General features: G+C 35.6%; 1 protein-coding gene across 1 annotated transcript; it reads right to left on the reverse strand.

Annotated features, from left to right (window-relative positions):
* Positions 1-1,078: 1,078 nt before the first annotated feature.
* LOC113736675 (probable sucrose-phosphate synthase 2) lies at positions 1,079-9,095 on the reverse strand. The gene is made up of 12 exons (XM_027263744.2): positions 8,072-9,095; positions 6,817-7,049; positions 6,310-6,373; positions 5,522-6,220; positions 4,953-5,084; positions 4,743-4,874; positions 4,463-4,639; positions 4,331-4,384; positions 4,167-4,229; positions 2,540-3,490; positions 2,329-2,456; positions 1,079-1,592 (listed from the first exon to the last, which is right to left on the reverse strand). The coding sequence occupies exons 1-12, from the start codon at positions 8,351-8,353 to the stop codon at positions 1,310-1,312; spliced, it is 3,198 nt and encodes a 1,065-aa protein (XP_027119545.1). The 5' UTR covers positions 8,354-9,095; the 3' UTR covers positions 1,079-1,309.
* Positions 9,096-14,780: the final 5,685 nt, after the last annotated feature.

Genomic DNA, 14,780 nt, shown 5'->3' on the forward strand with positions numbered 1-14,780 from the left:
TGCTATTAAAGTACAATACTTGCTGTTTAGGGCAAGACAAACCCACACTGAACTTCATTAAGCTATTAACACAACAAATCAAACAGATTTAAGTGGCTCAACTTACCCATTTTTGTTGACCCTTGTTTCTCAAAATTTCTTCTTTCGTGCCTTTCATCACTTGCTCCTTTTTCAGATTCCTTCGACATCCTGCGCTACTACATTTCCTTATTCATCACCATTTCAGTCAATTTCTGTCGAGTTTTGGAAGAAAAAGTTGAGGTTTTAGGTTTGGGTTTTTGTCAGTAGTGATAAAAATTGCACCGGTAACTTTTTGGTTTTGATTTTTACTTTTGAAAAGGAGTCCCAACAGTGAAGTACCAGAAATGCCCCCGCATAAGTGCTCAATTAGATGTTGAATTGCAATTACAAGGTGGCGCCGCCGCGGAGCTCCTCAATTGGAACCGATAAATAAGTATAGGGTTTAAATTGGCCAAAAAAATTATATAAGGACTAAATTGACAGTAAAAAAATATATAGGGACTAAATTGGCCATTTTTCCACTTTTTATTTATCTCCCTAATTCCATAGTAAATTTACTTTTTCCCGAAAGTTATGAAAAACTATTTTTCTTCATTTAAATATTGGGCTTCACCTGTACTTCCTATACTACCCTTAGACATTTGGATCAAAATTATTTTAATTGGAGGTGCCACCGTAAAAGGATTTAATTGATACAAAATTTAAGTTAAAGGACTATATTAAGGCTAAAACAAAGTTAAGGGACTAAATTGAAATAAGTAAAAAGTTGAAGGACTAAAATGGCTATTTTCCCTTTTCACTTACCTCAAATTTGAAGAATTCCGGATGACTTGTTTGAGCATGTTAAGCTCTAACCTTAAAATTAACCAAGAAATTAGCAGCAACAGTTATGTGAACCTCTTCAAACTAATGCTCAGAATATTCATTCAATCAAATTCCTGAATCTTGGGCAACGAGTTCTTTCTTGTTTCAGCGCTAATTTTAGCTTGCGCAATTGGGTCAATTACAAAATTGCAGAGATGCTATGAGAGAATTTAGGACATCTCATGAGCAGCACTTCCACAACGTGACATATGTTATCATTTGAGCACAAGAATTATGAACAAAACAACATATTGTTGCAAATAATTCTCCAAAGTAACATTTATAGAACAATTCTATAAGTGGTGCCTCTCTTGCAAAATATTTTGAGACAACAGCTATACAACAAATTACTGCATAATGCTCCTGTTTGTATATGAAGTCTTACTTGACAACAAACAGAAGGATAAAGTGCCCATCAGATGTATCACATTCCAGCTTTTGAAAGCTGCCTCAGTGTGTTGGCAATTTCTTCTGCTCTTGCATCCCCGTTTAAATGGGCCAGAAATGGACTTTCCCCTGGAATCATGTCGTCTCTTAGGTAACTACCTGCTGTTCGGAGCAACTCTTCAGAGCCTTTCTCTGTGACCCCCTTCATGACCAGCGTTTTATGAGTTCCACCGATCAGTTCCTCATAATCAGTGTCTCCAGTTTCACCAAGAATTACAAACATATTGGCAACATTCAACCTCCAGCGGACAAACAGATATCTGTTTGAATAAAAAAAATCAGGGGACTTCTAATTATAATTGTTTCTGCAAATTAGTATTCAAAGGTTATGATTGAACAGGCTGATCACAAGAAGTCTGCAGAATGTTTCGTTGAATGCAGTACACACAATAAGCGGCCATTAATCAGTCCAGAAAACATTAGCCTAGCTCTGTTATTCTAGTGGTTTTGGACAAGGATCATGATCTTTGGGAAGAAGGAATCTTAAGATACAATCAACCATCATAAGCTAAAATTACATGGAATACAACTAGTTCATTTACAACTGATTAAATTCTTTAAGTTACTCTGATGATTAATATTTTGAGATGAGGAAATAGAATGAACCATATCAAAAGTTATGAAAAAGGAAACTCGCAAAGCACTTTAAAAGGGGTGTGGGGCTTAGGCGGTGATATTTCTCTACATTTCACGATGCAGGAAAGCAATTACTAGACCCACCAAGAAATTAGGGGAAAAAATGGTTCATCTCTATTCTTCTGCAGTTTCTCCTTTCACTTTTCTCTGGTTTCAACATACTTTTGCTTGGCCTAATAGATTTCCTACATAATAATGACACTTTCCTTTCAAATGACATGGAACCATTATCTTTCTGGTTGCAAATTTTGTTGGAAAATATTTAGCCATTCAACTCAGGTAGGGAAAGCCAATGGCTTCCTTATAGTTTTTCTACTATGCAATCGCCCATTTATTTACATTTCCATGGAAAATTATTACCTGAGAGCCTGAGATCGAGATGCAAGAAGAGGAATAACTTGCATTCTTGTAGAGTTTCTGCAGTACATCACATGGCACCGAAGACCCCGCATCCTAAGTTTTTGCCTCATATAATCTACTTTCTTGGCCTGAAAAAACCATCAAATAAAATGCAAGCCCATATCCACGACAAATTAACCTGGGCATTGGTCTATGTGAAGTTTATACTTACCCTACTGAGATCCTTGATTAAGAAAGATATGCAATGCGAATTGTTTGATTTCATGTCTTCCTCAATGGGACTACGATTAGATTTTGCTTCTCCACCTTCTGACGTGTTCATCAGTTTCCAGATGGTTTTCTTTAAACCATCAGAACCCCAACGATACTCAATATGTGATGCATAATCTGGGTCTGGACAAATCTTCCCATCTTCTTCACTATATGTACCAGGATAGTAAACTTCACTGCCACTGCTACAAATTAAAGCATCAAAGTCATTAACTTTTACATTTCCAGATTTTAAGAATTCCATTAGCTCAGAGATTGGCATGGCAGTGGATATAGCAAATCCTGTCAATCTGGCAATTTGTGGATCCAACTTGATGGCTTTAAAGAGTTCTTGTACAATCTGTATCATTTTCTTTTCAGGATTTCCTCTACTGTCGTAGCAGTCAAGTGCTACAACAATCAATCGGCGTCGCCTCCTAAGCATTGGGTATTTGCTTGGTGAATTATCAGTTGGTTTCCTGTCAACTTCAGAATCAGGAGCTCCAGGTTCTTGCCTCTTCATTCTGCTCAGCAGCCTCTCGACTTGGTCTTGCAGTTGCCGGTCATCACCGACTGCAGCCATATCAAGTGATTCAGTTAATGATGTTTTCTCCCCATCAACAGAAAGCCTGAGAGACATGTCTTGCACATCTTTTAGTGAATCGTTAAAGGACTCCTGTGGATCAAACTCATCAGTAGGAGTATCAGTTTGCCAGTGTGGGTGTCTCATTCGGCATGCAGCTACTCTTGTTAAGTATGTGCGACAGTGTTCAGGCCATGAAAATAGGTGTATATTTTTCCATCCATTCTTTCTGCACTCATGCCACAAGTTCTTCTCAGATACAAGTTTAAGTAATGCAGACGCAATTGACTGCTGATCATGAGGATCAATGAGCAGACCGTTGTTTAGTGCCTAGTCAAAATGAAGAAACTGATGTCAATCGAATAGCTAAGGCTCTAGACTGTATGAAAATATTAGAAGTCTATCTAATTCAGAAGTCAGTTGCACCAGCTGATGCCCATTCACTTGCCTTATTCTTTTGAAGAAATCAAATCCATACAAGGGTAAGAATTTAGCTATCTAGTGGTTCCCATCTGAAGACGGCATACTGAGTTTGGGGGTCAACCTCTCAATGGCTTTATTCTTTATTCTTTTTTCTTATTCTTGCACTTTAAAGCACATTAACTAGTTCCCATATGCTTAAAATATTCAGTGAGCAGCAGGAAGGGTGGGGTGAGAAAAATGCTTTCTTGCAGTTATCAACTACAATACAAAAGTTGAAGCTTAACTGAGGCATACAATTGGGAGAATAAGCTTTTATGACAATCAAGGCCATAATTAGCCTTAAATACCAGCTGAACCATCTTTTTCATCTTCCAGTTGTATAAAACTCCATTATTTACCTTGTGAGTTTTTTACCTTTTTTTGCCCTATTCAGAAATTAAAGGCTGCACAAGAGTTAGTTGTTTATGGTATCCGTGAAACCGTTCGACTGTGGATTGTGGACATATGTGACGGTAATACTGGAGGGTATGGGACTATTCATCCAACAAAATATGTTGAGTGCAGAAGACAAAGATAATTTTACCCGGTGTATGTCAACTGGACCACCATTCTTTGTTGCGACCATTGGAAGCCCATGTGCTGCAGCCTACATTATTTTATAAAGGAATTCAGAACTACTTTCAAGATATGGTAAAGAAGATTACAGAAAAATATAGCATAAACAAAACTGTAGAATTAGAGCCAAACCTCAATCAAGGTAAGTCCGAATGGTTCGATAAAAGCTGGATTTATGAAGACCCCCTGTTATATCACTAATGTCTGGTTAGTATTTACTATCAGAAACTTTCAACATATGTAAGGTTGAAAGTCCTAATGAACCTTTGTTTTGGCAGCTAGACGGTATATCTCTGGGACATCAACTTGCTTGTGATGTTTTGGGAATGCCACTTGCCCATAAAGGTCATACTTATCTATCAACTTCAGCACTGTTGTGAGCACACTGGCATTGCCTCCAGACATCTCATCTATATCGTCCCTGTTTCCCATTATAAGTGTCTGCACACGAGGATGTTAATTTTGTTATTAGCTTGTTATGGTGCTCAACCATGTTCTTAAAATGTTCTACGGAATTCATGGACGAGTGCGGCTGCCTACTTACAAGATTAGCTAGCTCCCGTAATGGGCGGCATTCTCCAAAAGCTTTCACAAGTGTCGTAATATTTTTCTTTGGATCTGGTCTTGACAATGCTAGAATCATTGGCTTGTGGGGATTTGTGAGAAACCGCATTACCTGTCAAAACATTTACTAAGATGTAAGGTAAACATTCCCAGGTAAGAGCAAAATCAGTTATGAAAACCACCTACTCACTTCTGACCATATTGGAGGGAGTGCTTTAGGTGAAGCACCATCACCATTGGTTAGTGCTACAAGTTCACCATCGACTTCGGCTGTGTCTTCTTGTGCTATGACATTGCTGAAGTCCATCCCAGGAGGGATAACCTGAAAAATGTAGCTAAAACTAGCAGATATTAGAACCTTCATAAATGTATATACACTTGAGCAGATGTCTAGACTTTCTCATGATGCTCTCCTGGCTGCAGAATTCAAGAACTTAAGTGAAAATCATAGTCTCATTGACAACAGCCAACTGCCATACTAGTGCTTAATAGGAAATAACAAAGGCAGATCATACATGTCTAATGAAATCTTCTAAGTTCCTCAAAAGAGGCATGCTATCAATTAAAAACCATTACTGCACTGGAGTAATGAGCCTGGTCTTAGTAGCTTACCATTCCAGGGAATTACTTTAGCTGAACAAAAAAACAAAGAAGCAATAATTATCTAAATTGCTTTGCTTATTTTAAGAACCAACACTAATGCACAAGTTTCAGCTAAAGCAATAGCATATCAATTTAATTTCTCAACAGTATGCTTACCGCCATCCTTGGCATGTAGCGACCATGGCAATTTACCCCTCTTCTTGCACGGGCCCTCAAAACTTTCTCAAGCTTTACATCAAATCCATCATATAGTCCCCACTGTTCATCAATCTCCTGCTTGGTGCTTGTAATAACAAGTTCTGCAGCATCAAGTGAAAGTTCTTCTGCTTCTATCCTACGCATAATTTTGTATGTAGAATTAATGTCCTCTTTTGATTGCCTTCCTTGTTTCAGAAGTTGTTCTAGCTTGTTTCTACCAAGTGAGTGCCCTGTCAGAACCATCGGAACGTTTAAAGCACCCGAAAGAAGAGCAGCACTATCCCCTGCATCTGCATAATGCCCATGAATTACATAAGGCCAAACAGGATGTCCACCTCCAATTTGTTCACCTAAAACTTTTGACATATTAAGGATGTGAGCGAGCGCCCCATCTACAAACTCTTGAAGATGAGGCCACAGTAATTCTTTCCTTAGGTACTTGTCACGAGGACCAAATGGTATCCTTATAATATAAGCCCCACAGCTTTCTCCCAAATCAGTACCATCACCATCTTCGGGACCAGTATTTAGCATCTCTGTGGGCTCCCCATAGCTCCAATCTACTTCTGGAGAGGAGACTTGCCTGGTGAACAGATCAACCCGATAAACACCTGGCATCTTAGCAAGTGCCTTAGCAAGCTCAACAACATATTTAATCTGGCATTTTCATGAAAGCAGGTCAGGCCAAATAAGATGAGAGTTGACAGGTAAAAGGAGTTATAGTTTTTCTTGAATGCTGATCTTACCTGGCCGCCTGTATCAGAGTCCCTACCAAGCTCCATATTATCACCACGAACCAAACCATGCAGACTGATGAAAAGGATAACAGGAAATGCTTCAGTGAGATATTAGAGAATCTATATCATAAGGGTGTGATATTGCAAGAGAAACTTAATCAGTGGCTCAGAAATTCAAACTAAAAAGATGTCAACATCAACCTGTTCTTTTAGGCCAGTAACCAACTATGCTTAACAAGCCACTGGCACAAATTGGAAAAACCAGTGATTAGGATTGTCATGGATGAACGTTGAAATTGGTCAATGTAGAAGAGAAATGCCCAAAATTGTGAGTTGATTTTTCATGGAAATTATTGTTGGCAATACCCACTAGAGCAAAAAGGGATATGAAAAGGCAACAGAAAAATCCTTTTAATGGGCAAACATTTCCTTAGGAAGTATTTACCACAAAGGTGAACTTGGTAGAAATTGGATAATTTATGTGCTACTTCCTTAACAGGTACAGGGGTACCGTACCTGATCAGGACAACATAAAGCTTTTTCTCCTTGTTCTTCTCTGACCATACTTCCAAGTTGGAGAAATTCCTTTGGAACTTTTTCCTGGGGCTGTCTAGCGATACTGCCTCTCCCAAAACATCCCCCTTTTCTCCTTCAGACAAATCTTCGGACATATCATCAGTCACATCCTTGCGTCCTTGTTCTCGTTCCCACCTACGTTTTGCTAAGCGTTGGATATCTTCCAATTCCAACTATACAAAATTAAGAAATAATGGTGATTCCTGACTCTTCAGTGAGCATTCAGAAAAATCTTTTTGCTATATCAGAGAAGCTAACAATCCATAATGCCTTTTCAATGACATATGAGTACAAAACTCGCAACAGAGCCAAAAAGAATAAAACCTAGATAGAAGCTTATATATCTTATGGCAATTCTTGAGATTATTCTTCTTTGACTTATATGCAGATGATAGAATTGCAACATACTAGCTCAAATGGAGGCTGTTAAAGTGCGTAATGCAAAGGATCAAGTTTAATACCAAGTAATAGAATAGAACATTAGAGATTCTCATTCTCAAGTTGCAAGAATGACAGAACATTAGAGATTTTCATTCTCAAGTTGCAAGAATGACAGCTTTTAGCAACTGCGACACTTAAAGCCACAATTACTTGAGCAAATAGATAATATATACCCTGTTCAAGAAAAATTAGGATTTCAGCCACAATTACTTGAGAAAAGGCCATGAGATCACTAAAAGCACCTTATATTCCTAATAATTCCCTTTAAAAAATCCCAATCATGTAGCAGATTCTTCTAATCCGGGACAGTGAGAATTTGCAATCCATAATTACATTACCCTCCATCCTCTCAAAAAGAATAAAACCCACAAACACATAAAGAATTATTCCTACCCCTTCTCCTAAAACTTACAAATAAAAAAAAATTATCATAATTGACAGTGTTACATGTATGAAGAAACTAATCTCCCAGCCAACAAAAAGAATGAAAGTACAAAACAAATAATGACATACAGATTAAATTACACGAACAAACACACAACAAACACATATGCACAATACACATATGCAGATTAAATTACACATCCACACTCCCAACAAACACATATGACTCAGTCAGCTATTCACAAGAACATTTGCACATTTATTACAGAAAGAACCAAACTACATTAGGAAAAAAATTGAATCCCACAAACACATAAAAAGAATCCACACACAATATGCATGTATATATGGTCAATAAACCAAAAATTACCTGCTTCTTTTTGCGGGTGAGATGCCAAATGCGCCAACACATATTCTCCAGCCTTGAACTCCTCTCCCTTGTATTCCTTGTTGCAACAACTTTGATCCATGTCCTGTGAAGATCAGTCTCATCCACCCCTGTAACAACTTCTTCAACAAAGTACTTTGTTGGATTGAAATGACTCCCTTCTCTCAAGTTCACAGAGCTGATGGCCTTATTCTCATCTATAGCTGCTGCCCCACTATCCAAAATTGCCTCCAAATACCCGTTTATCCACTCATTCCCAGCCATCTTATCAATTCTTTCACCTCAAACGCCAACCAGAAAAAAACAAGAATCAAATATGGGATTTCTATAGCTTGATATTTCTGATAGTTTCCACACTTTTTTTTCCACGAAGAAATTCTTGTATCAGGAGGGAAAATTTTCACCTCAAAATTCAAGAAAGTCAAGAGACTTACACACCAAAGAAGGGATTTTTACAGCTTAATAAAATTTCTATTTCCCCCCTCCTTTTCACGTTAAAAATCAGGAAAAAAAAACCCGACATGCAGGATCCCTTTTCGTTTCTACTGTTGTATTAGGAGCAAAGATTTCACCTGAAAAAATCCAGGAAAATCAAGAAACCAGGAAATGAGGGATTTTTATAACGTCCTATACATGATATTTTTCCAACTGTTTTTCACGTCAACAATCAGAATACAACCGACATGCAAGATCTCTTTTCGTTTCTAGACTAGACTAGTATTGGGATATAAAATTTTGTGCTCAAAAAAGGGGGAAAAAACCAAGAAAACCAATAAACCATACAAAAAAAAAAAGAGAAAGGAGAATTTTTATAGTGATCCTATATTTTCTTTTTCGCGTTAAAAATCAGAAGAAAAAAACCAACATGCAACATCCCTTTTGGGCCATTTGAGTTTTGTTAGGACTGAACTCTAGCATTCTTCCTTCTCAGGTGATATATGACAGAGAGTGCTGCGTCACTGTGTGACTGTGTGTTGTGCGTGTGAGCTCAGCTAATAAACCCGATAGGGAAGATTCGGAAGAAAGGGGAGATTGGTTGGGAGGGAGGCGAGGGAGAATCAGATGGCAGTTAAATGTGGGGCCAAGGGAGTGACACGTGGATTACGGATCTGTATGAAGTTTTAATGGGTCATGCACCGATATTGCATATACATACGTATAGATACATTGGGTCACCCCAGCCCCACACACCCAGATACCCTACCCTCGCCCAATCCCTCTCCGGGCCCCATAACCAAAATAGAAGAGAGTGATTTTGGGAGAATAATTTGTTTGTTTTGTTACTAATTTCAAGGTTGTCCGCTTCCCAATGCGAGGTGGGCGCTTTTGTTTCTGTGCACCATCCACCTAGAGAAATATAAACATGTATAGTACTATTATTTGCATCCAATTTTTTTTTTTTTTTGAAAAAGATACATCTTAATTCTTTGGGGTTAAATTGTTAAAAATGATAGATATTTTTTTCACACGGTCAAGTAGAATCGAAAAGTTAATAAATGAATATTTTATCAAAAAAGTACAAAATTGGAATTGTTTAAGGGTTAAATAGATGTGTTGCTCAAGTAATGAATACTAATTAAGCGTGTTTGGATCAAGAATTATTTGAGAAAATTTTTTGAAAAAAAAACTGTAATACTTTTTTAATATGATGTATGTGAGACAAAGAGATTGGCTCTATTTAGATCCCCTGTTTTTTGGGTGTTTTTCAAAAATTAGTTTTTCAAATACAATAAAATTTTTTAAAAGTACTCTAAAAGGTAATCTAAAAATTAGTTTAAATTTTTTTAAAATTTTAAAAAATATCTCAAAATATATTCTAGAAACTCTTCTACTCTTAAATATCCCAAAATATTTTCTAAAAATATTCCAAAATATATTCTAAAAGATTCAATGCAATTTTTGAAGGAAATGAAATATCAATTCCAAATTACCTAATGGTTTATCAATATAAGATAGAAAATAGAAAGGGAGGCTGGTCAAATGAAATTTTCTTAGAACTTACTAGCTTAGAAACTTAAAAATATAATTTAAGTGTTAAAAATCTAGAGCTTTGATTTCTTGCCTAAAGACAAATGTGATTTGTCATTTTAAGACTCTTTGTAGGACTGAATAATAGGTAATTTACTCTCTACAATTATTTGGTGATAAAAGATTAAGAGTAATTATTTAGACAAGATTATTTCCAAATTGCCTTTTAAAAAAAGAAAAAACTAATTTATACACATATGGAAGATTCAATGCAATTTTTGAAAGACATGAAATATCAATTCCAAATTACCTAATGGTTTATCAATATAAGAGAGAAAATAGAAAGGGGAGGTGGTCAAATGAAAATTTCTTAGAACTTACTAGCTTAGAAACTTAAAAATCTAATTTAAGTGTTAAAATTCGATCGATAATTTTGAAAAAGGAAAAAAAAAGGTTTGGTCCACTAAATAGTGTTCAAATTGTTCCTTTTACAACTAAATGCAAGAATTCATTGTAACTATTCTTGTTTTTGTGTATGTAAAGTTTGTGCAAGAATTAATAATTAATGCTTTGATTTCTTTCTCCCTAAAGTTTATTTTGCCTCAAGACTCAAGAGAGAACCATGAATAAATATTTCCACCTTACTGACCAAAAGGGCCATGGATCGGTCTAACCGTGAATATTATTACATCTAAGAAAAGCTATTATAATTCATGAGATCATTTTGACATCTGAGGAAAGTTATTATAATTCATGGGGTCATTTTGCCGGCTAACACTGCATGAACCACAGACCACATATACATAATTCTACAACCATATCAGAACAAGCGATGGTTGCTAATCAGAATCTTTATGGCTTTAGTGTTCTTGGAAATTCTGGGATCTGATTCTCTTCTAGCTAACACAGTCATTTAAGAGAATCAACGATATATTTGTAATGTCTGCGTCAATGAAACATTTTTTGGAAATGCAAGGGACCTTTTTGGTGATTTTTTCTTTCTATTGCTATGGTAATGGCCAAAAGGCCACAAGAAGAACTATGACACTATATAAACAAGCAGTTCAGTTTAGACTTACATCTGAAGCAGCATATGAAGCTGAATTCTTTGAGGTTTTGATCAGTCCATTAAGATAGGATGCTTCCTAACATTAAAATGGTTTACCACTCTCAAGATTCAGTGATTGAATTGCCAGCTGAGGGATCCATATGTTACTCATACACTATGTTGTTCCGATAGAATAAAAATTACAAATGTTAAATAGAAAAATTAACAATAGTTATAATAATAATTATAACACTCATAAAATTAACTATGATAAAATAGTTAAAATATTAATATAATAATGATGTACAAATGTGGAGGGTTGAGATACGGATATTTCGCTTTCTTTAAGGTGATTTAAACCTCTGCGAAAGAATCAACTCTGGTACAGCAGAATTTTCGGCTTGTCACCCTCAGGATACAACAGCCCAGCTATACTTGCTGACGCTCTCTCTAGACTGCACAACTAGGAGAGTATAACTCTGCAAACACCTTTTTTCTTGCCTAACTATGAGATAGAAAATAGTGGATTTAAACTCACAAGACATAAGTTGTTTGTGGTAATATTTTTCCATCTCAACTATGCATATTTATAGGTGAAGAAAAGTTAGGCAAATATAACCTAGACTACTAATAAGACACCAAGTAAATGCTAAAATTATTGGCCATTCAAAATACATTCAAATTTGTATTGTAGGTTACAAAAACTTATTGTAATTGAGAAGCCATAATTGCATATAATAAGTCTTTCTTCAAAACCATTCAAACACCTATAAATTGCAGAAAATTTTACCAATTTATTTTCCTTGTAACATGCACATTTAATTGAGAATTTAATTATTTTATTAAAATACCCCAACAAATTATTACCATTTTTTAACTTTGTCATAAATGTGTGCGTGTCTCTGTGTGTATGTGTGTGTGTCTATATATATATATATATATATATATATATATATATATGTTAGTTTCTGACATATACCAATGTTAAATCTACCTTAGAATTATAATAAAAGTTTGTCTGGATTTTGTGATGTTTGGCACCCTGAATAAGTGCCATCCTTGTCACTTGCCTTGACCGGTGAACTTTGCTTTATTTGCTTGTCAAACAGAAAAACTACACGTTTCAGTACATTAATCCAAAGTACTAAATGGTTAAGAGAGAATTAATCTTTGAGTTGAGATAATTGACTCTTTCGGGACAATAGTAGTTCAGCCTCGCTGGAAAGGAACTCATCCAAATACCCAACAATTGGGAAAATGTAGAAAAATGCTTGATATCTGGTAAACTTTCTATCACTCCACAAATCATGCAGTGGCTTGATTCTTCGAATGAGCAATTGAGCCATACTTTTCATAATAAAAGTAGTCTTTTTCACTTGAAACATGTGTACAAAAAAACCTATCAAACCCTTGTTTGACATGGCCCTGAGGGCATCAGAATCTTCTAATGTTTGTTTGTGTGTGTTTTGAGTCCAATGTATGTGGCAGAAACATCATCATCCTAGCTTGTAATAACAACCATCAATCAAACTTTATCCCCAGTATTCATCTTTGCCATAAATAGGTGAAACCCTTCACACACAAGCACCTTTCCAAGCTTCGAATCAGCTACAATCCACATTAACTTTTAGTGATACAATGAATGCACACAAACAAAAATTTGAAGAGGCACAATTAGACAAACATGCAATTGCGCCTCCTTTCTTGGCTTTCTTCACTCTTTATTATTATTATTTTTTTGACACCAATGGTCAGCTAGAGAAAAGGGCTTCTACTCTTTAGGGTTTTCCTCACATGGATGTCCATTTCATGTGCTTATTTGGACTTTACATTGTACTTTCTCCACTCTCAATAAGAGTTGGAGAGATGTGAAAAAAAATAATTTGGTTCAAAAAGTTGAAAAAATACTAGCACAATGTAGCAATGAACTTTTCCATGTTCACGTACTTCTTTGGAATTATCTACCAATAGACTTACCAACAGCCATATGGTAGGCTCTTACCAAAAAAAAAAAAAACAGCCATCTGGTAGGCATAGCAACATGGCCATGGACAATTACTACTGGCTTCAATTTATCTGGCATCAATCTTTTGTTTGCTTGCCTGTGCTAGAATTTGTTTACTTTGAAATTCTACAACTATTAACCATTGCTGTTAAACTTAGGCTCGATCGGCATCTAGGTAGGTTTAGGTTTCATCAATCCAACAAAAACTTGATCAAAGGTCAATGTTCTTGCATGTTGAACTGAGACCATAATTAGCCACTAAGGGTTGAGACAAAATATGTTGAAATCTTTTGTGTTTGACAGATCCTTTTGTGATAGCAAGTGAACCATGACTAACTTTCAGGTAGGATGGATATGACGGTTGTCTACTTCTTCTCATTATCAGCCATGAGTGCAGAAAAAAAGGCACAATTACGCTAGCCCATCAAATCATATCAGTCTATATGGGGTCTTGGGGTTGGGTGTTATTGATAAAAATACCTTTGCATATGATAAATAGCAACCATAATTTGATTTCTTACGGGTTGATGATAATATGTTACGCGTATCTACATGTAATATTGGTTTTCACCTGAATAAAAACTTAATTTACAATTTTTTATTGATAGATTATCAAAGTTCAATATCACCATTAATTGTTAAAACCCGTTCATAGACAGGGGTGAGTGACGCTAATGTACTCTTCAACATTTTCTAAACATGTTTTGAGGGTAAGAGAGGGAGACATAGTTCACTTATTGTGCAATTAGTAACTTCTTGACGTTCTACCCCATGAATGATTGCAAAGATTGCTTTGTATGGCTACCATTTTGAATCCTAGATTTAGGTTTTTTTCCCCTAAATCTAGTTGTTAATAGACAAGAGGTAGCTAATTAGGTACAAAATTATTTGACAATGGGACTCTAATTACCAAGCAAAAAAAAGTATGAACATACATAATCAGAGTGACAATGAAGATGCAGCCTGGTTTTCCACTCAATATACCACAAAAAAGAAGAAGAAGAAGAAGATAGGAGGGGAAATTAAAAAAAAAAAGAAGGAAAAATTGGAAGCAAAGAAAAGGGCAAAAGTAACATTTGCTTGTTTCATTTAATTAAATGGCTTCAAAACCAGAGCAGTAACATTTCTTGACCTCTACTCATACTCGATTTTGAAATCTAAGTCATATGACTCATATCTCTAATAATTCAAAGGCAAAGTTAAAAAATCTTCTCTCAATTTTTTCTTTTCTTTTCTTTGTTTGGACTTATATGTGCTTCACTTTTATTTGGTAAGAAATTCATATTGTGTTTCCATTTCCCCTTGAATAGTCAAATGATTTCAAGGAATACTATTTGTGCTACTGTTACATTATACTATTTTTCTCATGCACTAAAGTAAAAGTTGTAATAAAAGTTCAAATAATATATTGTGCATTGTTCTATTACTTCAGTACAATTCAAGAACCACATATAGTTCATTCTCAAATTTTATGTGAGAATTGTAATTGCATAATATATGCAGCCCAACAATTGAAAATGGAATGTTCTCAATTACTAAGCATTTATGAGGTAAAAATCCTCGGAAAATAGTACCTCAAGACATGAAAGTTTGGATTGTGAATTTTGCAGAAAAATTTTTACGTTTTTGGTGAACACATTCTTTAATTGTTTTTTTATCTCACATATATC

The sequence above is a fragment of the Coffea arabica genome, chromosome 3e, assembly GCF_036785885.1.
Source record: "Coffea arabica cultivar ET-39 chromosome 3e, Coffea Arabica ET-39 HiFi, whole genome shotgun sequence".
NCBI lineage: Eukaryota > Viridiplantae > Streptophyta > Magnoliopsida > Gentianales > Rubiaceae > Coffea > Coffea arabica.